This window comes from Schistocerca serialis, chromosome 3, assembly GCF_023864345.2.
Source record: "Schistocerca serialis cubense isolate TAMUIC-IGC-003099 chromosome 3, iqSchSeri2.2, whole genome shotgun sequence".
Taxonomy (NCBI): domain Eukaryota; kingdom Metazoa; phylum Arthropoda; class Insecta; order Orthoptera; family Acrididae; genus Schistocerca; species Schistocerca serialis.
In genome coordinates, this window is record NC_064640.1 from 72,267,277 (window position 1) to 72,289,491 (window position 22,215).

The 22,215-nt window shown below is 40.1% G+C and overlaps 1 protein-coding gene across 2 annotated transcripts in view; it reads right to left on the bottom strand.

The window, feature by feature from the left end:
* The window catches only part of LOC126469726 (carnosine N-methyltransferase), a 184,781-nt gene that overhangs the window by 50,434 nt on the left and 112,132 nt on the right, over window positions 1-22,215 (bottom strand). For both annotated transcript variants that reach the window (XM_050096918.1, XM_050096917.1), the window contains exon 7: window positions 17,171-17,279. In XM_050096918.1, the coding sequence (XP_049952875.1) occupies window positions 17,171-17,279 (109 nt within the window). The remainder of the gene's footprint in view (window positions 1-17,170; window positions 17,280-22,215) is intronic.

Consider the following 22,215-nt stretch of genomic DNA (forward strand, 5'->3'; position numbering starts at 1 on the left):
GTGTGACTGTCAGACTGGGTATGTTGTGGATTTAATTATACATACAAGTGCAATAAAAGAAACTGGGTTCCACAATTTAGGGAAAAGTGGCAACATAGTGGCAATACTTATGAGACCATATTTGGAACAGGGATGTACTCTGTATGTCAACAACAGGTATTTCTACCTGCTTCTCTGGCTTCACAATCACAGAACAACTGCATGTGGCACTATTCATAAGAATATGCACAACATTCCAAAACTGCGTGTGCAATCAAAATGAAGAAAAGCTGAATTTAAGTCAACTGACAAGATGCTTGCCTTCAAGTGGTGTGACAAAAGAGAAGTGTGGATGTTGACCATGTGTAACACAACAAAATGGTTGAAACAGAAAAAAGCAGACAGAAATAGCGGCAAAAAAAGATCAAGAAACCCCAATGTATTGTAGATCACAGTTCAAGTATGGGTGCAGTTGACCAATGTGACACGCTACTGCGCTCAATACGATTAGTGCATAAGACTGTGAAACGGTACAAGAAATATCTTTTTCATGTTCTGGATATGCACATTTTCAATGCTCGTGCTCTCTACGGGTCATTTACAGGGTGAAAAATGGCACTTGCAGAGTTTCACCTGTCTCTTGTTAGGGGAAACTATATAAAAATATGTGACATCTCCATTTTGTCACATATATTTCTATATTTTCCCCTAACAAGAGACAGGTGAAACTCTGCAAGTGCCATTTTTCACCCTGTAAATGACCTGTAGAGAGCATGAGCATTTTTTAACTTGATCCATTAAAAGACAAATAGCAATAAAACAAAGAAGTTTCTCAAATCCACATTTGATGCAAATGCTTTTCGTATATGCTCTGTTTTGGTACTAGTGCGAATGGCTATAAATGCTGGTAAAGTTCTTCTAACATTTACTATAGCACTGTGTTTAAAGAAGAAGAAAACAAGACACTGGTCCAGGGAAAGGTTTAAAATGAGAGAGAAATATACACATGAAAACCTGTTAATGGAACTGTTACATTCAGGATCTGATGATTACATCAACTTTCTGCAGCTGGACAGTGAAATGTTTAATGGGTAACTTGTTTAGAGTTACTCCACCCTCACATTGAAAAAAAGACACATGTATGTGAAAATTAAATTTTATTCTCTTCTGCTTGCTCCTCTAATAATAGTTTATTAAAATATCACACCGTCCACAGAAGAACAAGAGAATTTTGATTTCAGTTATTCCATTGCACTCCCACTTGTATGTTATGAGCAAAATAATGGTATTTGTTCAACCTCATGCTGCGTAATGTGCAGCTGGGAAAGATGTGATACCTCTGCTATTTTGGTAATTGTCAGTGTTATTTTGTTTTTGGCCTCGATCGTAGTTCAGGGTATATACATGGACAAGGAAAAAAATTCCCAGATTTTTACTGGATTTCTTAGTTAAAAATACACTTTCTCCTGGATGAAAATACACTTTTTCCCTGTTAAATGACAGTATACTTTCCCTCGAAACTGTAAAACTTAACAATCCTTTGAAGGGTTAAAGTTTTATGCACCGCCTTGAACTTCCCAGTACATTAGTAAACAATTGCGAGCAGAGAACAAGGAAAGATAGCTGATGTGCAGCAACAAGTACACTGCATATTTTCATGTTACAAAAGTATACATTCGAATTCCACCAAATACAACACATTAGTTTCTGAAACGTTGAAATCGAGATTACGATGTGCTTTTGTAAGACAATCTTAACTCATGTCACGTGATCTCACCAGTCAATGAAAACAGATAGTCAGTCAACAGCAACATCACTGTTAAGCAGCGCGAACACACAAGTAGAAAAGCTAATGGTTTAAATTAATGTACAAGTATGGCTACAAGAAAAGCTATGCTTTCACTTATAATACTGATCTCGAAGATCAATAAGCCACCAGAAAAGCTATGCTTTCACGGATAAATTGGTCTTTTTTTACATGTGTTACCTTTAAGATACATCACACGAATGTGCCAGTAAAAATGAAATAAATGTCTGGTCTTCTGGGCTCAAAATTCTTCTAAGTGGCTGGTACTCAAAGTGTTAAGTTTTAAATGAGAGTCAAACACTCCGTGATTTAAGAAATTCATTGCACTTTCTCATATGCAACATAATTCATCTTGTGTAAAAGAAAATATACATTGAAAGTGACGCTTCTCAAACCACCATTCACAATATTTTCCCTCGAGCTATTAGAAACAAGTTCTTTTCAGCAGATGCCATTGACTGCCAGAAACCAGTCACTACTGCGCGTGCACAGCTACAATGACATACGAAGCTTGTATGTTCGTATGTTTAAACCATTAAGAGATCTTACATTATGTCATAAAAGAAACAAGACATCAGATAATCCTCCAAGAGCATCAGAATCTCGTAAACCATAGTAAAATGCATAATTTCACTTAAAGTGCACATTCATATGTCCAGATTAACAATGAAGTAGGCCGCAACCTGATATTAACTTTTTCAGTTTGGAAAAAAAAAATGTGTGTTAGGTGATTCCTGAACACAAAAGCTTGCATACATCTGCTTCCAGCACAGCCAGATTATCAAAAATCAATCAGTATCTCCTGAAACCACACTCACTGTGACTAAGGAACTGTCCAGAGTTTTAACTCCACACAAGGCAGCAGTTTCCATCTGTTCTGAGGTCTTTCCCATGTGGCTGGTGAGAATAACACTATGATAGCTACTTGGTCATGTGCAGACCTTCTAGAGGGGGATTAAAATGGATTCTCTCCACAAGTTGGAAAATTGTCAGTTGGGCAGACGAAGCTAGAAAGGGCAAGGAGGACTTCTTTGTCCTCACTGTGAGTTGTTGCAACATACTGAAATGGACCCTATCACATTCATATGACATGTTACAAGGCACAAACAGTGCCAAATCCAGCTTATAATGGACAATGGGCAGCTTTGTCATTAACAGAACTGAATTTCCACACCTTTTAGTGAGAATTCTGTGGCTTTAGAAATCTGGGTCCTGACTAGGCATCTTCTGCCTGTCTTTGAAATCACTCTAATGGATTCCCATGCAACTGTACTGTTGGCAAAGCAGTTTATAGTGTTTGGGAACTGTTGGCCCTCATTACCTGAAAGGTTTCAAAACTCTCCGCTGTTGGTCAGTATTTGAAAGTACACTGACCCACCAATTTGTCTGTCACAATAGAGTGGCATTTGTCATTCCACTAGGGAAGAACCTTCCCTCATAGCTGGTCCAAAGAGTGTGGATTGGATACTTCTGCAGCATGCTGGATCATCTCTGTTATATGATACATCCACCACCAGATACTGTCACTGTGTTCAAACGAGGTGAGTTGGCTGTACAGTGTTCATTTCACCTTACTGGAAAACCATCATGTTGGCTTTCTTTTGAGCACTGCTCTGTCACAGGTGATTCCTGATTGGGAAGCCATCACTCAAATGCAATTCAGCAATCACTTATCCCCATGTGCTGCGAGTGTGAAAGCCAGAGAGCATACTGAAAGACTGATGGCAAAGAATGACCTTGTAGCAGTGCTGAAATCTGTTTCATATTTTAGAAGACAATGATCTCCTGCCAACAGGAGGCTCTCAACACTCTACTCAAGAGGCAGGCAGTCCGGGAGTCCTATAGCACACTGTGTTTTAACTTCCGCCCACCTATCTACCCACCCCAACACAAACACAAACACACACACACACACACACACACACACACACACACACACACACACAGACATACATACATCTAAGGAATGGTTGGGAAGGATGAGGATGGTGAGAACCCCCCTGATCTACTGGTTGATGATGAGGCAGCTAGAGGGAACATATAGTAACCTTATGTTTCAAGTAAATTGTAGCAGTAACTGCTTGTAACTTGTTGATAAAGGGGACAGTTGAGGAATGACAAATGTTATCTTTAAAGGTTGCCACTCCTCCACTAGATGTATCCCAACTAAGGTCAACCTTTCTGTGGAGCCAATATCCACTTATCATAGAAGTATCAAAGTCCTTAAAATATGTCCCTTGTAGACACAAACACAATACTCTTCCTGTGCTCAAAGTTTCAGTCCCTCCACAGGAGACCTGAAATCACTGACGTTCCACTGGAATAAAGGAGCCATTTTATCAGTCAGGTTACTTTTTCTGCTAAGGTGGGAGGTTATGCAACTATTGGGGCTTCAGTTGAGGGTCCAGACAGTTCCCTCGGGTATGTCTCAGAGTCCACAGTCTCTGAAGCAGAAGCACTAGATCTTTCAAGACAGAACTAGATCTGCACAATTTGACTGTTCACAATCTGCTGTCATTTGCCTTTTAAGCTCACCTTTTTGTTTTTTTCTTATGGAGGAGTTGTGGAAGTTTCATGGCACTAGCCATGCTTGACTGTTTTCTCAAGTCTGCCTGCTGTGGTGTCGAAAGTTCTATATTCTAAGTGCCTGTGGCTTTTTCTTCTTGTCTGAAGGGAGCAGAATATTTTGAAGTAAGCGTGCTTTTGCAATTGCATTTACAGATACAGGTATTTGTGCTGGCACTAATTACTTTAGTTTGTGTTGAGGAATTGGCTTTCTGGCTTGGTTTTTAATACCTGCAACAAATGAGGCAGTGAATGTAGGGAGTCACATAGCTTCACAGATCTTCTTGCTTCACTGTACGTGTTCTGCCTTGTTATCTGCAGTTATTCCATCTTTCTTTCTTCAAGGTATACAGTGCAATCTCTAGTCCAGACAAGGTGGCCCTAGAGCAAGAAGATGAAGAAATGACACCAATGTGGGCAGCCTTGACATATTTGCTGCAAGCTGTCTCTCCCTTACACATTTAAGTGGTGTGGTCAAAATACTGGCATTTACAACAGTATTTCAGACTGGGTATGTAATGCCTCACATTTAGATAAATGTATCCTACCCTTATATGCTCTGTGAGTGTCATTTCACTAAATGTAAGAATAAATGCAACTGTTTTTGCTAGTTTGCCATCTTCTATTGTCATTATATTTTGTACATTAATTGCACTATCTTGTGTCCTCTTATTGTTCAGTTCCTCTTTCAGTATATCCATTATGTCTCTGCAGGGTACAATAGCACAGCATTTAGTGCAACTCCATTTTAATGGTGTATTCTCATAGGCATTTATCTTCCTAGAAAGTGAGTGTTCCTACCAGTGATGTCCTATTCCTTGAACATTTTATCAATTATTGAAGTGCCAGCAATGCCTTCCAATTCTTTTGGATTTCAAACAGTGAAACGTAGTCAAAGCTGTATGTTTTCTTGCAATGATTAAAAATACTGTACACAGTGACCAGCAGTTCTTGCTCTGTTACTCATACATGATGTTTGCTTTTGTTTTGAAGGACCTGTGACTTATTGAGTTGAGTTGAGTTGAGTTCAATACCCATCAGCAGTACATCCATCCCACCATCAGTCCAAAGATAAGAGTTTGAAGGTGCCATCTTGGTCCCACAAGTAGCTAGGGAACTAACAGTCCACCCAGACAGAGCCCCCCAACTGTCCACTTCGCCAAGTAAGCATTATAGAACTGAGGAGTTGTAAGTGCACCCAACGTTATCTGTTAACAACTGGTTCTCCTCAACACCCACTCACCACACTGACAAAGTATTAAAACTGAGGTCACCTACACCTGCAACACACAATGTTCCACTGCCACACAGGATGGGGCTTGGTGAAGCATGCCCAGAATTTACAGTTACAAAGGACAGGCAGCATTTCCCAGTTTCTGGCATTGTCACCCCAGGTTCGCTAAACCTGTACCCAAGATGCTCACCTAGGAGATAAGTGTGGCTAATCGTATGCCATATATGCAGCTAAGATAACCCCCCCCCCCCCCCTCCCCTTCTCAGACCAGATATTGAGAAATTAAGAAATGAAAGAGAGGGCAGGCAAAGAGATTCCATATCACTAAAACTATTTTCAGCAGGCCCTGAGGACACCTTCAGATCTGATACGTGCGTATTGACAGGACCTGTCAGTTGGCCGTGTAGCTGTATCGGGGTGGCTAAAGTCAGAGGTCTTACTCATTCCAAGCATAGAAAAAGCCCTCTGACTGTGTGCTTGGAGTGAGCTGTGGGCTGTCAAGAGGCGACATGCCCTGTAAGGAGGTTTTATGGAATCACGTGTGGTGGACGCAGCCACGTCTTGGCAGTCGGTACTCAGCAACTGTTTTGATGTACTGGAGAGTGGCAAAAGCAGGCCACTGAGGTGCCTGTGTTCAACAGGGAGTGCACCACGAGTTTTTGAGTTGTTACTGTGCTCTATTTCGATCCACCACATCAACTGCTTGTCGAAAATTTTGTTTGCTCGTGTGGCAGGTTCTCTTTTATGATCCAGTGTGGATTAATGTTCCTTTCTGTTACCTGTTGTAGAAGAAGGAAGGTTTACATATAAGCAATGAAACAGCCTTAGAGTGGTGTTTGTTAACAGTATCAGCTGATGGATTGTGCTTACCAATGGCTGATTTCTATGCTGACAGCCAAACACGCTGGCAAACTGTCTGCAACAAAATGGGTAGTACAATTTTGATTCTTGAGTGCTGAAAAAGTGGCTGTCAGCTCGTGGTACAGTAATTGAGCATGTATTCTTGTTTCATCAATTTCCAATAATAAAGTTGTGGGTTGTTGTCTTGGGTGACAAGTATGTAAAGCTCAAACGTAAGTGGTTAAATTTTTAAAAGGAACAAACAGTTGTCATGTTGCTTAATTGGATTCTTCAGCTGCAATTGAAAGCTCACTCTTTTTAATAAAAAAAAACTCAAAGCATCAATTTAAGTGTTGAATTTTAAGGGAACCAACAGCTGTGCTGCTCAATGTGGTTGTTGATTTCAAACTGAAATTACCTTTACTCTTGTTACGTGCTTAAGGAAAACTGGCCTATTAACCTGTAGTTCAAATTGGATGGTGCCAGAGTTTGAATAACTACATTGTGTCATAGATTTGGGCTGCTTTGAGGATAATTTAGTGGAGGGCTAGTGCCCGGAGTTTAAGTTATTTACAGTTTTTATCTAAAAATGTGTGTTGTAATTTGTCTTGGCTCAGTATTGGTCATGTGTCTTATTATTTTAAAAGGATCTGATCCCAGATCATTTTGAAAAACTTGCTAAACTTGAGATTTAAATTTTAGTTCATTAATTCCCAAAGACTAGTGTCCGTGTACATGCAATTTTGGTGCAAAAAAATTTTATTTGTCACAAGTAAATAGTCTTTAAACTTCCTATGACTTCCTGAAGGGGCTGGTGTGCATCTTTGTAGTCCACAGATTTTGCCCTGTTAGATAATAAATTTTAAAGGAGCTACTACCTGGCATTGTACAACCATTGTAGTGGATACTTATTATCTAGTCACGTGCACTAATGACTGCTGGTTATCTTAGGTTGAAGATAATACAGCAGGTGGCCACTCTGCAAATCTGAAGCTATATCCATTGGCTTGAGGTCAAGATGTTGGTGCATGTTGTTATTACTATGCTCTTTTTAAAATATATATATATGTGGTTAGCACCATGATATAATTAAAGAAATCTTGCTAGCTTTGTTGAGAACCTTCTAAGTGGCTTAGTGCCGCCAATCAGTAATGCTAACCTTTTTTTTATTTGAGTAAAACAAGTCAGTATCTGGAATCACGATATAAGCAATCCTATTGAATGGTCTAAGTACCAATATCCGTTTCTTACTTAATGTTAATACTTGTTTTAGAAATCTATCGTCCAGTGGCTTTCCACTCAAGGATCACCGTATCGAAGCTATCCCACTCTAAAGGTTTTAAAAGAGTCATTAAAAAGAGTTGTTAGTTCCAAATTAATTCCATCTACCTTCACCAATCCTGACCCCCCTCTCCCTTTCTATCATGATCCCTAAATTGGTGGGGAATAAATAGAGTTAACTGATCTCATCTGAATTACCGTCATTTTGCTGATGACATTGTACTGTTTATGTTATAGTAGTATTTGCTTCTAGCACAAATAACCAACAATGAATGGAAGTACACGAGGAAATCAAATATGAACTGGAATTTTTTTTTTAAACAAAACAAAAGTACACTCCCCTTGTTTTCTACTTAATCTCCTGAACTGGAAACTTTTTGATGCCATCCTCAAAGAAAGAAGAGGGGCATGTGTACAGCCACTTGTGCATGAACTCTTCTACCACTGCATTGTCATCAAACCAAGGTCCTCCAAGTTCTTCTTTCAGTGGTCCAAATATGTGGTAGTCACAAGGGGATGAATCTGTTCTGTAAGGAGGATGTTCCAGAGCTGCCCAATGAATTTCCTGCAATTTTTCCCTCATTAAAGCAGCAGAGTGCGGACTTGCATCGTTGTGCAGAAAAATCATTATCTGTGATGATGGGTTGACCACTTCCATAGATCATTCCTACTGCTGTAGCAATTTCACAAAGCTTTATGTACCAATCTTCGGCAATAAGGCCCTGTACAACACGAATGTTGTCTGGTGTGAAACTTGTCCATGGTCATCTTTAGTGGGGTACATTTTCCACAGCTACCCATCCTGCCCCAAATGTTTTATGCCATTTATACACTTCAATCTTGAAAAGGGTCTCTTCTCAAAACTGTGCACAAAGCCTCCTTGAAATTTCCATAGGTCTGGTACCTTCTTTCATCAGAAACTTGATGTTTATGCACTGTGCAACTGACTTGTGTACTTCTTTCGCACACTAACTCGAGCAGTCATGTCCATCCAACTGCAGCATCACAATGCTATTCCAGTCATCCCAACCACCTTCCTGTCAAGGTGATACCCATTTCTGCCCACTACCACAGCTGTCAGATTAAAATTCCAATTCATATTTGATATGTCCTCACATTTCATACAGCAAGTTTTAAAGCAGACTTGAGAACCATTCACAATAAGAGAAAAATGATATCTAATGAACATATTAACACAAAATTGTACAAATGAACAAGTCACAGAACCACTAAATGAGTATCCGTTTCAATGGTAGTTGAAGGCAGTGACTCAATAGATAGCAAAAGAATAAACAGGGGAGCCCAAATGGACATTTTCAAAACTAAGTTTCTGGTTTGTCTGAAATACTAAGTTTACATTCAGTGTGTATTACCAGTTTTGACTTATGGCAGCAAGATATGGGCCTTTAATGCAAAATACATTTCCGAACATTTATGTCATACAATGTCAGGAATAATAAAGAGGCAGTGAATGAATTTATTTCCATAAGAATTATAATGTAAGTTTTTAATACAGTATTTCATAATGTGCAATGACATGCAGTGAAGCACATAAGCGATACTAAGTTGCACTTAGAGATAATGAAATATCATCATTATAATCATGAACTATCTGACATGCACTGTTGGATAAATGCCTTCTTTAGATGTTACTTCAGCTGAAAGCAACTGTGGTTCTTCCTGTGCAGCATTTGATGTAACCTCTCCATATTTCATTAGGTTGTCTTCTCAGTCTATTCTTATCTCTTCAAACAAGGAAGTACTTTATCGGATTCCAAGGGGAGATAAACACTATATTTTCAGGTAATAGTCTTTATCATATGCAATCAATGATGTGGTACGCATTGATATTGTGGAAGAACGAAAATGGTGCATGCATATACGAGTCTGAACAGGAGAATGTGTTTAGAATTTCAGACCAGCTTCAAACAGGTTGATGTATGAGGATGCTGTGTGAGTGGCCGTTACTGTGCAGCTGATTTGTCAGTATACAGCGTGTTTCAGGAAAAGCAGTAAATATTTTCAGAGGTAGCAGTGCTGACTAATTTGGATAAAATATTCCATTTCAAATGTTTCCATTTTTTTACTTCTTAAAAAGATACAGCTGTTATAATGTAATAGAAACAAATACTCATAGAAGCGATTAAGTACAAAGTTGATTTTCATAAATTTCACCTCCGACCTCAGTGCACTTTTGAATTCTCTTGACAAAACCATTTGTAGCTCTTCTGAGGTCATCCTGATGTTCTTTTATAAGGTCAGCATTATTCATAATCTGAATGATTGATTCATCTCTTGTGTGACCATTTCTGCCAATTGTCTTCTGAGGAGTATTAGGTTTAGATGATGTGTCACATGACAACTAGTGTGGGGAGGAGCAGCATCATGCTAGATAAACATACCCATCCTTTTAGAAGAAAGAACTTTATCCAATAATGCTCGAAGCTCATTTTCAAAGATGGTGTGCTAATACAACAGCCTCAATCAACTGATTTTCTATCATACCATACCACACATTTTCAGAGAAGCATTCTTCAACATGTGCCTCCACAAAGGTACGTGGGTTTTGTGGGACCACCAATGTGAGTTACAAGTATTACTGACAATGACATAGGTTAGAATACCCTCATCAGAAAACAGCATTAACGGGATTACTAAGTGATTTTCATTTAGCCAATGTTTCAGTGAAAAATTCCAGTTGGCTACCTTCATCTCCTTCTCAAAGGTGTTCAATCTCCTGTAAATGGTAAGGACAGATGCCATGCATGCATAACGTCAACCATATTCTTGTATGTGAAACACCAATATGTGCAGAAATTCTGTGTATGCTTATCAAAGGACTATGTTCTATCAACTGAATAATGTCTTCTATTTCATGTAGACTCTGTTTATTTGCACATCCATATGACTGTTGGGCACTGCACCAGTCTCACAGAATTTAGTGAAAATGCAATTAGGCACTGCTGAGTCTATACTCTGTGGTTAGGAAATCATCTACCACATTCTCTACAAGCAGCAACACTATTTCCATTAAAAAAACACATACACAAATAACACTGCATACTGGAATACTCAATATTTTTAAATGTATGCAACATGCTTAAACGATATACTAGAATTGGTCAACAATTACAATCACAGTTGAAAAATTAAATTACATAAACTCAAGCCCAACTTCTCAACTAGAACTTCAATACAAAAATGACAATGTTTAAATAAGCCCACAGCAACTAAGGTACTAGCATGCCAATTGTTCAAATTAGTCTATAACACCAGCTCCTAAAATATTTACTATTCTTCATGAAACACTCTGCATATACCCTCCAAAAAAGTAATAATAGCAGATGAGGGTACGGTCTGTCATTTGCATGAGGAAGAAGGTGGTATGTGCAGAATCTGCAAGATGTTGAGAAATTTAGTGTTTGACGGCAATGGTACATGGGAGCAGGAGATATTGATGAGAACGATGAAGATGTTAACAGTATCAAACAGGTAGCTTGGTAGTAATACGGCTACAAATTGTATATAGGTGACAGAGGAATAGGTGAGCACTTCTAATGCACGAACAAGGCAGGCCATAAGTGATCAGTCATAGCCATTTCTTGACTGGAGCAGAAAGCATTTTGATGGGAAAACACATTTGGTTGCAGGGAAAGTGTGGTTGCTGGTGCTGTAAGCACAAATTATGTGGGTGTGAAGAGTTGGAAAGGGTAGAGAATGAGACACATTCTTGCCTGCAACTAGGGAGTTTATCAGCTATTGCAGGTCACACTGGACTTCTGGTATTGGGACCTTGCAGAAATACTTAAAAGACTTTCTGACATATACTGTTAGTGCTTCATCTAGAAAGTGACATCTGTCTACAAGCATGATGGGTAGGCTAGGATCTGTTTTGAGGGTGCCCTTTTTATCTGTGTTATTGAGAAGGGGCTAATGGAGGGATGTGTCAAATTCCTGGAAGTTTATTAAGATGCAGTAGAGTGGTAACAGAGGAGGATCATGACCAGACATAATTGTGAACTAGATGAAGCAAGGGTCAACATGAGTTTCAGACCAGTTTTTGATCTGTAGGATGGATGGAAAGGAAGTGTTCACTCTGTACAGAGTGCATAAAGAATGGCAGATTTTAACTATCTCAGCATGATGAAGTCAGCATAAGAATGAATGTCCTGAGTGGACATGAGTGAATGAGAGATAGATGTGTTGGTGGTACACTGTGTTATTTAGGAATTGAAAAATAAATGTGTACACATTTCAGCTTTCGGTCACTTTAAACATTACCATTTTCAAATACACTCCTGGAAATGGAAAAAAGAACACATTGACACCGGTGTGTCAGACCCACCATACTTGCTCCGGACACTGCGAGAGGGCTGTACAAGCAATGATCACACGCACGGCACAGCGGACACACCAGGAACCGCGGTGTTGGCCGCCGAACGGCGCTAGCTGCGCAGCATTTGTGCACCGCCGCCGTCAGTGTCAGCCAGTTTGCCGTGGCATATGGAGCTCCATCGCAGTCTTTAACACTGGTAGCATGCCACGACAGCGTGGACGTGAACCGTATGTGCAGTTGACGGACTTTGAGCGAGGGCGTATAGTGGGCATGCGGGAGGCCGGGTGGACGTACCGCCGAATTGCTCAACACGTGGGGCGTGAGGTCTCCACAGTACGTCGATGTTGTCGCCAGTGGTCGGCGGAAGGTGCACGTGCCCGTCGACCTGGGACCGGACCGCAGCGACGCACGGATGCACACCACGACCGTAGGATCCTACACAGTGCCGTAGGGGACCACACCGCCACTTCCCAGCAAATTAGGGACACTGTCGCTCCTGGGGTATCGGCGAGGACCATTCGCAACCGTCTCCATGAAGCTGGGCTACGGTCCCGCACACCGTTAGGCCGTCTTCCGCTCACGCCCCAACATCGTGCAGCCCGCCTCCAGGGGCGTCGCGACAGGCGTGAATGGAGGGACGAATGGAGACGTGTCGTCTTCAGCGGTGAGAGTCGCTTCTGCCTTGGTGCCAATGATGGTCGTATGCGTGTTTGGCGCCGTGCAGGTGAGCGCTACAATCAGGACTGCATACGACCGAGGCACACAGGGCCAACACCCGGCATCATGGTGTGGGGAGCGATCTCCTACACTGGCCGTACACCACTGGTGATCGTCAAGGGGACACTGAATAGTGCACGGTACATCCAAACCGTCATCGAACCCATCGTTCTACCATTCCTAGACCGGCAATGGAACTTGCTGTTCCAACAGGACAATGCATGTCCGCATCTATCCCGTGCCACCCAACGTGCTCTAGAAGGTGTAAGTCAACTACCCTGGCCAGCAAGATCTCCGGATCTGTCCCCCATTGAGCATGTTTGGGACTGGATGAAGCGTCGTCTCACGCGGTCTGCACGTCCAGCACGAATGCTGGTCCAACTGAGGCGCCAGGTGGAAATGGCATGGCAGAATGGAAGCATAGCAGCCTGCATTGCTGCGAAAGGTGGATATACACTGTACTAGTGCCGACATTGTGCATGCTCTGTTGCCTGTGTCTATGTGCCTGTGGTTCTGTCAGTGTGATCATGTGATGTATCTGACCCCAGGAATGTGTCAATAAAGTTTCCCCTTCCTGGGACAATGAATTCACGGTGTTCTTATTTCAATTTCCAGGAGTGTAGCTTTGAGGCAGCTGATGAATGCCTTTAACTTCAGTCACTCAAAGGGACTGTCCATATATAAGAAAATATTCATCAAGGGCAAATTGTCATTCAAGAAAATTAAAGACAAAAGTGAATATTGGACTGTTCTGGAACACACTAGTGTATGAGGTACTAACAGCAATCATTCACAGCTGCAATCATAGTTTGTTATTGAGGTGAAGTCTGCAGTAGACCTGGGTGCATATTAAATACTCACCATGGATGTTACTTACTCATCTATGCAATCAAATAAATGGAAGTATGGCAACATGTTATTATCTTCCAATTTTTTATGAAAATCTGTTTTCACAATATGTTTAGTTTATATACGTGTATGAAAAAGTTAAGTGTGCCAAAGTAATGGTGGTCAGTGTGAAATGACCATGTGTACTCTTGTTGTGAAATTTTTGTTCATTTCGTTTACTCTGTAAAATTTAACATTATTTTTTTTATAATTCAATTTATGTTTATGTAATAAAGGTACAGCATTATATTCAAACTGGAGCCAACAACTTAATACATACATCATATTTAACAGTCACAATAGTTCAGTGAGTCTGTACATAAACTGAGACTGAATATTCTGTTATTTCTATTCACTGAACATTATGTGTCAATTACTGATTTATACAGCCAACATTACAACTGATATTGGAGAATGTATTTATGTGTAAGAAAAGAACAGTATTATACGCACACAAAAATGTATGCCATTAACAGATGTAAGGAGTCCAAGGCAAGTGATGCTTCAAGAAAACTTATTGTTAACATTGATGCAGCTTATGCATATATACAAACATGTACATCATTTACAAGCAGTAGTTTAATTCCTACACGAAATTTGGTGAGACTATTCACTGTTTATTAGCTTAAGTCACAGGGTTGATTCTGCAGCCTGTTTTCAGCAAAGATAAACCAGAGACTCAGAGAACTGGAGCACCATGTTGTACAGTGAAAAATAATATTTATCTTCAATATACTGTCAATAGAGAAGCCGAGTAGAGGAAAAAGATTCTGCTAACCTTAAGTTGAAGTAACCTTGCCTCACTGAATTCTCTCATGCTCTTCTCCCTGCTACCAACGGTGTCTCCAAATAAATCTACTGAGAAGTCTCCCACTCCAACTAACAAGACCTTACTTCAAAATAGTAGCAATCCTCTTGCCACCCTGTACCACCCAGGTCTAAAGTGCCTCAATATATTACTATACCATGACTAAAATGACTGAAATGAGAGTGACTTTCCCCGATACTCTCACCAACTGTCACCTACCATCGCATCCCTAACCTCTGCCATATCCTTGCGAAACTGTCGAACATTCCTACACTATTATCACTACTCCAACAGTGATGGGACAACTGAATGTTTTTAACATGAAACAAGTCTCTGCCACCATGTTTGCAACATGAATGTCTTCACTCAGTCAATAGCTTTGAGTGGTTTCACTCAATGTGAGACAACTTACTGAAACAAATCTCTACCAGCTGTGGCTGTTATATGAATGTTTTCACTAACTGACCAGGTCTGAGTGGTTTCATTCCATGCGAGAGAACTGACAGACTCAAGTCTCTGTCGGCTGCGGCCGTTATATGAATGTTTTCACTCTGTCTCTAGGTTTGGGTGATATTTACTAACATACTTACTCAACTTTCTCTGTGGGGTCATTGGGGTAGGCATGTGATGCTGCCGTCATAACTTCCTCCTGTGTCTGCCAGGGTCACAGCCAGCATGAGAAGCTGGCATGGTAGCCGGAGTCAGCGTAACACTGCCAGGACCCATGCTAGGGCATCTGGCCACCACCCCACCTCCTTGCGCCAGCTGCAAGCCTGCCCCTGCCAGCTGCAGGACGCTAACGTGAAGCATGAGTGACACAGGCGCTATCTCAAATTTTAATTTTATTTATGATCATCATCTCTTTAAAGAAAAACATAGTGCTAATAGTCGCAAAAATGTGACAATGTTCCTTTCTTATTCACGTGCCCCTAAGAGAACTCCTATGCTTGCTCAGTATTGTACACCCAATGAAGCTTTACTAGTTATGTGTTAGGCAAACAAGTTTTGAACAGTGAAAAGAAGTACATAATGAAACAAATGTGTTTATTGCTTGTTTTGCGAAACCTAGGGGTATGTGCACCCTGGTTTGTATTGTATACCACTGCTTTACTTCACCTAATGAAAGTACTACAGACTGGTTTCACTCAGAAGAATAACTGGATAACTCGGTCAGCTAAACCACTAAACAGTGCTTTCTATTGAATGAACAAATGAATAAAAGCTTCAACTAACAGGATAACTAGAGACTGCTTTCATTTTAAAAGGAAAGAATGAATAACTCAGTCAGTAGCACACAAAATGTCTCTGGACTGTGTTGACTGTTTTCATTCTGTTGCTCCCTGAGACTTGTTTCATGCAAAAGAAATGAACGAATAAATATCCCACTGATTCATAAAGCTACAACTGACTGATTTTAATGTTTCCATTTGGTAGCTCTCATAGACTGGTTTCACTCAATACAATGAATGAATAATTCAATACGTAAAGGTACAACTGAAAGAGTTAAGTCGTTTTCCGACAACTGACTGAATCGATTGTTTTGATTTGGTTGTTCTTATCACTATACTCTGATGGTTCTGCCCTCAATCATTCCACTATAACTCTTGCTCCATGATCTCATCCACTACCATTTACACATTGGTGCCACCACTAGCAGATTCTGCAACATTAAAGACAGGGCACCATGTTGTTTACACGTATTCACAGCACCACATTTTTAAAAGAATCACAGTGTCAGCAAACTGGTTGAATACAGAGAACTGTTCACCTTGGGGACAATCACTACCCACTTGCTGAGCATGCTATACCTGATATACCACACAGGCCATATGAATCCTTCAAGGAGAATTTGTTTTCCCAAAGTTCAGAGATGACAACTTGCTCCCTCACATATCCTCTCTTCCTACCACATTTCTGGACTTAACTTCCATTAGCATAACCTCCCCTTTTCTATGAGGTTAATTTAATGACTTATTCAATTATTTACTTACTTATTTACTCAATTATTGTTATTTTCACTTTCCCTCTCTCCATATTGTTAGTTATCCCTTTTTCCCCTACCTGTCTACCACTACCTCTCTCTCTTTTCCATTCTTTAACTACATTATTATCTCCACTTTTAATCTCTCTTCCTCTTTTAATTCATCTTCACTTCTTTTCTATTATCTCTGAACTGAAGCTGGGGCAGTGTTTAGCAATGTACTGCCTTTGGCCTCTTATTCTCTCTGAGGCCTTATTCTTCACCTTTGCCTTCCCAGTGTTCATAACACATAACAGATGCCCCCCCCCCCCCCCCCCCCCCCAGCCATCACCCCTTTTTTCTCCAACGTTCCCTAATTGATTCCTCTTACCTCCCTGAAGAAAGCATGTACAGTCCCAGAGCTATGACTAGTATTTTCCACTTAAGTGTTTCTACAGGCAATAATAAATATTAACAACGACCTATATGTTTTGTCACAATTAGACTGATTAATTATTTAGAAATTCAGAAAATTTGAGGTAAATCTCATGAGATTGTTATTGATACAATTCATAGTAGTAGTATACTGTACAACATATGGTTCAATACTGCCTCTCACAAAATGTTTCAGTATAATAATGGAGATTCTTTCCATACTCAAGGCATAAATTATATATGTCACACAATATTTAGTTTGACACATCATCAGCAGTGAAACAGATAAGGATATAAATATTGATTATAGCACTGGTTACCTGGTTTGAGAATGCTGTATATCTTCTCTATGCAATCTACAACATTACTTGAGCAGTCAATAAAGAAACAAGTTGCTACACAGTCCCAGTAAGCATTTTCATGATAAATCTGAAAAAATGATTTCACAAAATTAAAATTATTTCCTCGGGATAACAAAGATGCTGCATGATTTTATAGTAACAAAAATTCTAACAAACCTGTCAGAAATATACTGTAGTGTTTCTCTGAGGCAAATGATGTTAACCCTTTTAGTGCCAAATACGATCTGATCGTGATCCAGATTTTCGGCGAAAAATGCCAGTAACGATCTGATCGTGATGCCTTTCTCATTCGCTAGGAAATACTAACAACTTTGCCTTCAAGCGCGGAAAAAATGAATGAGAAAGGCATCACGATCAGTTCGTTACTGGCATTTTTTGCCAAAAATCTGGATCACGATCAGATCGTATTTGGCACTAAAAGGGTTAAAATACATTGAGGTGACAAAAGTCAAGGGATAAAGATATGCACATGTACAGATGGTGGCACTATTGCATAAACAAGGTATAAAAGGGCAGTGCATTGGCAGAGTTGTCATTTGTAATCAGGTAATTCACATGAAAAGGTGATCGACACAATTATGGCTGCACAACGGAAATTAACAGACTTTGAACATGGAATAATAGTTGGAGCTAGACGCATGTGACATTCCATTTAGGAAATTGTAAGGGAATTCATTATTCCAACAGCTATGGTGTCAATAGCATGCTGAGAATACCAAATTTCAGAGATTAGCTCTCATCATGGACTATGCTGTGGCCGATGGCCTTCACTTAATGACCAAGAGCATCGGTGTTGTCAGTGCTAACAGACAAGCAACACTGCATCAAATAATTGCATAAATCAATGTGGGACGTACGATAGGTGTATCCGATAGGACAGTGAGGCAATGTTTGGAGTTAATGGGCTATGGCAGCAGACAACCAATATGAATACCTTTTATAACAGCACCTCTCCTGGGCTTGTGACCATATTTGTTGGAGCCTAGATGACTGGAAAACAGTGGCCTGATGAGATGAGTCCTAATTTCAGTTGGTAAGAGCTGATGGTAGAATTCGAGTGTGGTGAAGACCCCACGAAGCCATGGACTTGAGCTGTCAACAAGGTAGTGTGCAAGCTGGTGGTGATTCTATAATGGTGTGGGCTGTGTTTACATGGAACAGACTGGGTCCTCTGGTCCAAATGTCAGGCTACTTGGAGATCATTTGCAGCCATTCACAGGCTTCGTGTTCCCGAACAACAATGGAATTTTTATGGATGACAATGTGCCATGTCACCAAGCCACAATTGTTCGCAACTTGTTTGAAGAACATCTTGCAAAATTTGAATAAATGATCAGGCCGTCCATATCACCCAGCATGAATCTCATCAAACATTTGTGAGACACAATCAAAAGGTCAGTTCATGCACAAAATCCTGCACTGCCTACACTTTCGCAATTATGGGCAGCTATGGAGGCCGCATGGCTCTATGTTTCCACAGGGGACTTTCAACGACTCGTTGAATGCCTGCCATGTTGAGCTGCACCATTAAGTTGGGCTACAGAAGGTCCGACATGATAAGGAGGTACCCCATAACTTTTGTTACCTTAGTGAAATACAATTTATTATTAAATAAAACTTTACACATAACCAACACTAACTGAAGTAACACAGAAGTAAAATAACTTTACTTGTGTGTGAGTATAAGGTATAAGCTTCTGTAGCCACAGCCATCTTCAAAAAAACTTTTCTAGGTATGTGATCATGTCATCTTCTTGTTGCTGTAGCACATCACTGATACATTATTAAATAAATCAATGTGAAGAGATGATTACATAACAGCAAAAGTTTTATTGAATATATGTTACTTATATTTAAGAGAAGTCACGCCTGGGTCACAATAAGGTTTCTCTAAATTACTCCCGTAATTACTAGGACTGTTTCTTCAATAAGGTTGAAGCTAATTACATCTCCCATTACATTAAATCAGTTACTGCTGCATTTCTGACAGATTGTATTTGATGAGGCAAAAACTAATCACATAATGGAAGAAGGGCACAAAATTGACAATTGTTTCAAATTCTTTTAGCACTTGATCACGCTAAACTTTCTTCATCTGATATACTTGTCCATTCTCTTTTCAGTTGAGATACGGGTATTCTCTATATTTATAGGTCTGCACATTTAATAAGTTCTGACATGCAAGTACATTACATATCATGTTTTAACACTGCAGGTATCAGCATTCATATAAATTAATTATCCAACTCGGACTTCAATTCCGATAGCAATTTTACACTGATTAGGCTGGCACAATGCACACTGCTGTCACCAAAATAGTGGCTGTCTGGAGTCAAGATATTTCATGAGAGGGTCCCTCCCTATGCCTATATTACAGTTGTGTGCATGTAATACAGTGGGTGCTGGAGGGATGTGCAATGACAACAACAATGTACCAAATGACACTCCAGCCAACAGCTTTATTCTGCTATGTCTGTCTGTGCACAGAATGTTTAGCACTGATTTTCATGTTAGTTTAGATTTGGTAGGGTACTCAGCTGCTGTACTATTCATTATGAGTAACAGAAACCATATATAACAAGTATTACATGAAGAAGTGACAACAATGGTTTTCCAAGTGATGTGTTCTATATGGCAGTAGACAAATGAAATATATTCCCAGGTAGTATAAATAACAAACACTTTCTTGGAACACAAATAACAAAACTAATTCACAAATAAATGACCACGGGGTGCTATTCCTAGAAAGCCTGAAGATACACCAAATGAGACTGGTCTCGTAAGTTTCCACTTATAAGATTGTGAATCTAGTGTTCACGAATCACAAGTTATGGAAATTAATTAGGATAGTCAAAGTATGTCAGGACATAAGCTGGTGATGGCAGCAACTTGATGAGGGCACAGAATATAAGTTCAAATGACACATGTACTATTCCAGGAGTACAGTGTCTGTTGAAGCCATGGTCATTGGAGGTGATGGCTCCAGTAGCAACTGCAGTCTGCTCAGTATGATGCTGCTGTGAAGAACCTGTGGGGTTGATGCGACAGTTGGAGCTCAATGACAATGCAAGGAGAAGATCCGGTTGTGGTTCAGAGGACTGAATTGACTCACTAGTGGCCAACTGGCATCATAAGTACATGCCTGGTGGACAGATACCTGTTGTAAGTTGAAAGGACATGTGATAGGTGGACACAACATAGTGCCTGCAAATTTAGTGCAACTAACAGTGATATATCCACCATGGGTTGAGAGAATAGTGCCGCACATTTCTCAAGGTGACTGCTGGGGGCTAACTCCAAAACAGACCGGTGTGTTTTGGTTGGCTGCTGTGTTAACATACAGTCCAGCATTTGTTGTGGTTGATTCAATGTGCCTGCCAATCCACACTGTGGAGCCTGTGGTTCTGTAGCACGGCAACCCAACACTCATGGCTGCACTGCCAGGTAGTTGTAGGAGCATGTGATAGCTTGGGATACAGTACCAAGCACAAAATTTTTTCTAGGAAGAATCAGAAGCATCAACAGTGGCCTTCACCCCAGAGTTGCCATTTACCAGGGTTAGCAACGATGGGAGCATGAGGTGTGTAGGGCCACCCCAACATATTCTTTTGCACAGAATGCATCACAGAGCTGCCTTCTTAATTGCAAATCACTATAGTGGAATGTGGGTTTCCTTAAGACAAATAGCGGTTGGTGTTTGGGAAAGTTCCTTACACATGAAAAATGCTTGTTCAGTAGTTTCTAGGCAGGTCTGAGTATCAGAGGGCTTTCTGTTAGAACAGTGGAAGTTGGTCTGATTTTATGACATAGGCCTAAATACAAGACAGCACGAAGCACAGAACTGTAATTAGCCAGAGAGGGGACATTGCTGAGAGTAATGTTCAATGGGTCGACAAAGGACAATCACCCTCTTAACAAAGTGTAAGGTAATTGAAAGGCAGAATTTCAAAAGAGCTTTTGAGATCTGCTCCAAATGAGGAAAATCAAGACTCAGGCATAGAGTTAAGCAGAGTACAGTAAAAAATTATGGCTTCTTGTACCATGCCAAACTGAAACAGTAGTTTTTGGACAGATATGTCCTTTTGAAGGAGGAAGTTGTGGTGGAGTTGGGTTCGAATGTGTAGAGGTACTGGGAAACTGTTTTTAGGATTCCTCTTACAGGAGGCTAATGTAGAAAGGGTTATTTGAGGCAATGTTTTTAATAGAACAAAAAGTCAGTCCAAGTTGCAAATATTTTATTTTTCATTAGATGACTAGTTTCAGGCCAAGATCCATTTCCAAATCAACATAACAAAGTTTTAATGGCATTTCCAAAGTTGTCAACAAAATGTGTAATGTACATTCACAGTAATCTGTATGCATGGTTTCAGCCCAAAACTAGTCATCAAATGAAAAATAGAATACTTGCAACTTGGACTGGTTTTTTGTTATACTGATTAACAGAAGTTGCTGACCCAAGTTACTCCAGAATGCTGGAAGTTCATAAACAAAGATTTTAGTCTATATATGTGTGTGTAGCACTGCATTAGGGTTTAGAGCTAATAGATAGAATAAAGCTCTGGTTGAAGTAATGGATTCAGCTGCATTTGATTAAAGTGAAAAAACCATATCATTTACTGGAAACTGATATGTTTAGATTTGTGCAACTGTGGGCTCTCACCTTTATAATTATTATCATGAGAGTTTATTCTCCAGAGAAGTGACAATGTCAATCTTAAATAGGAACAGTTTAAGTGGAGGTGCCAAATTGTGTATAATTTACAACTCAGTGCTCAGTGGTGTGTGTGTGTGTGTGTGTGTGTGTGCGCAGGCATTCAACGTCAAGATTATCAGCACCCTTACACATATTAAATGAAATGAATGTGGATAAAATGCCTAAAATGGTTGTCACACAGTGAGGAGAAAACCTATAAAATGACACTCATTCACTCACTCCCATATCTCACAGGCCTTAATACAACAGACAAGGGTGAAAGGCGTTATACCACAAACAGAGAAGGGTG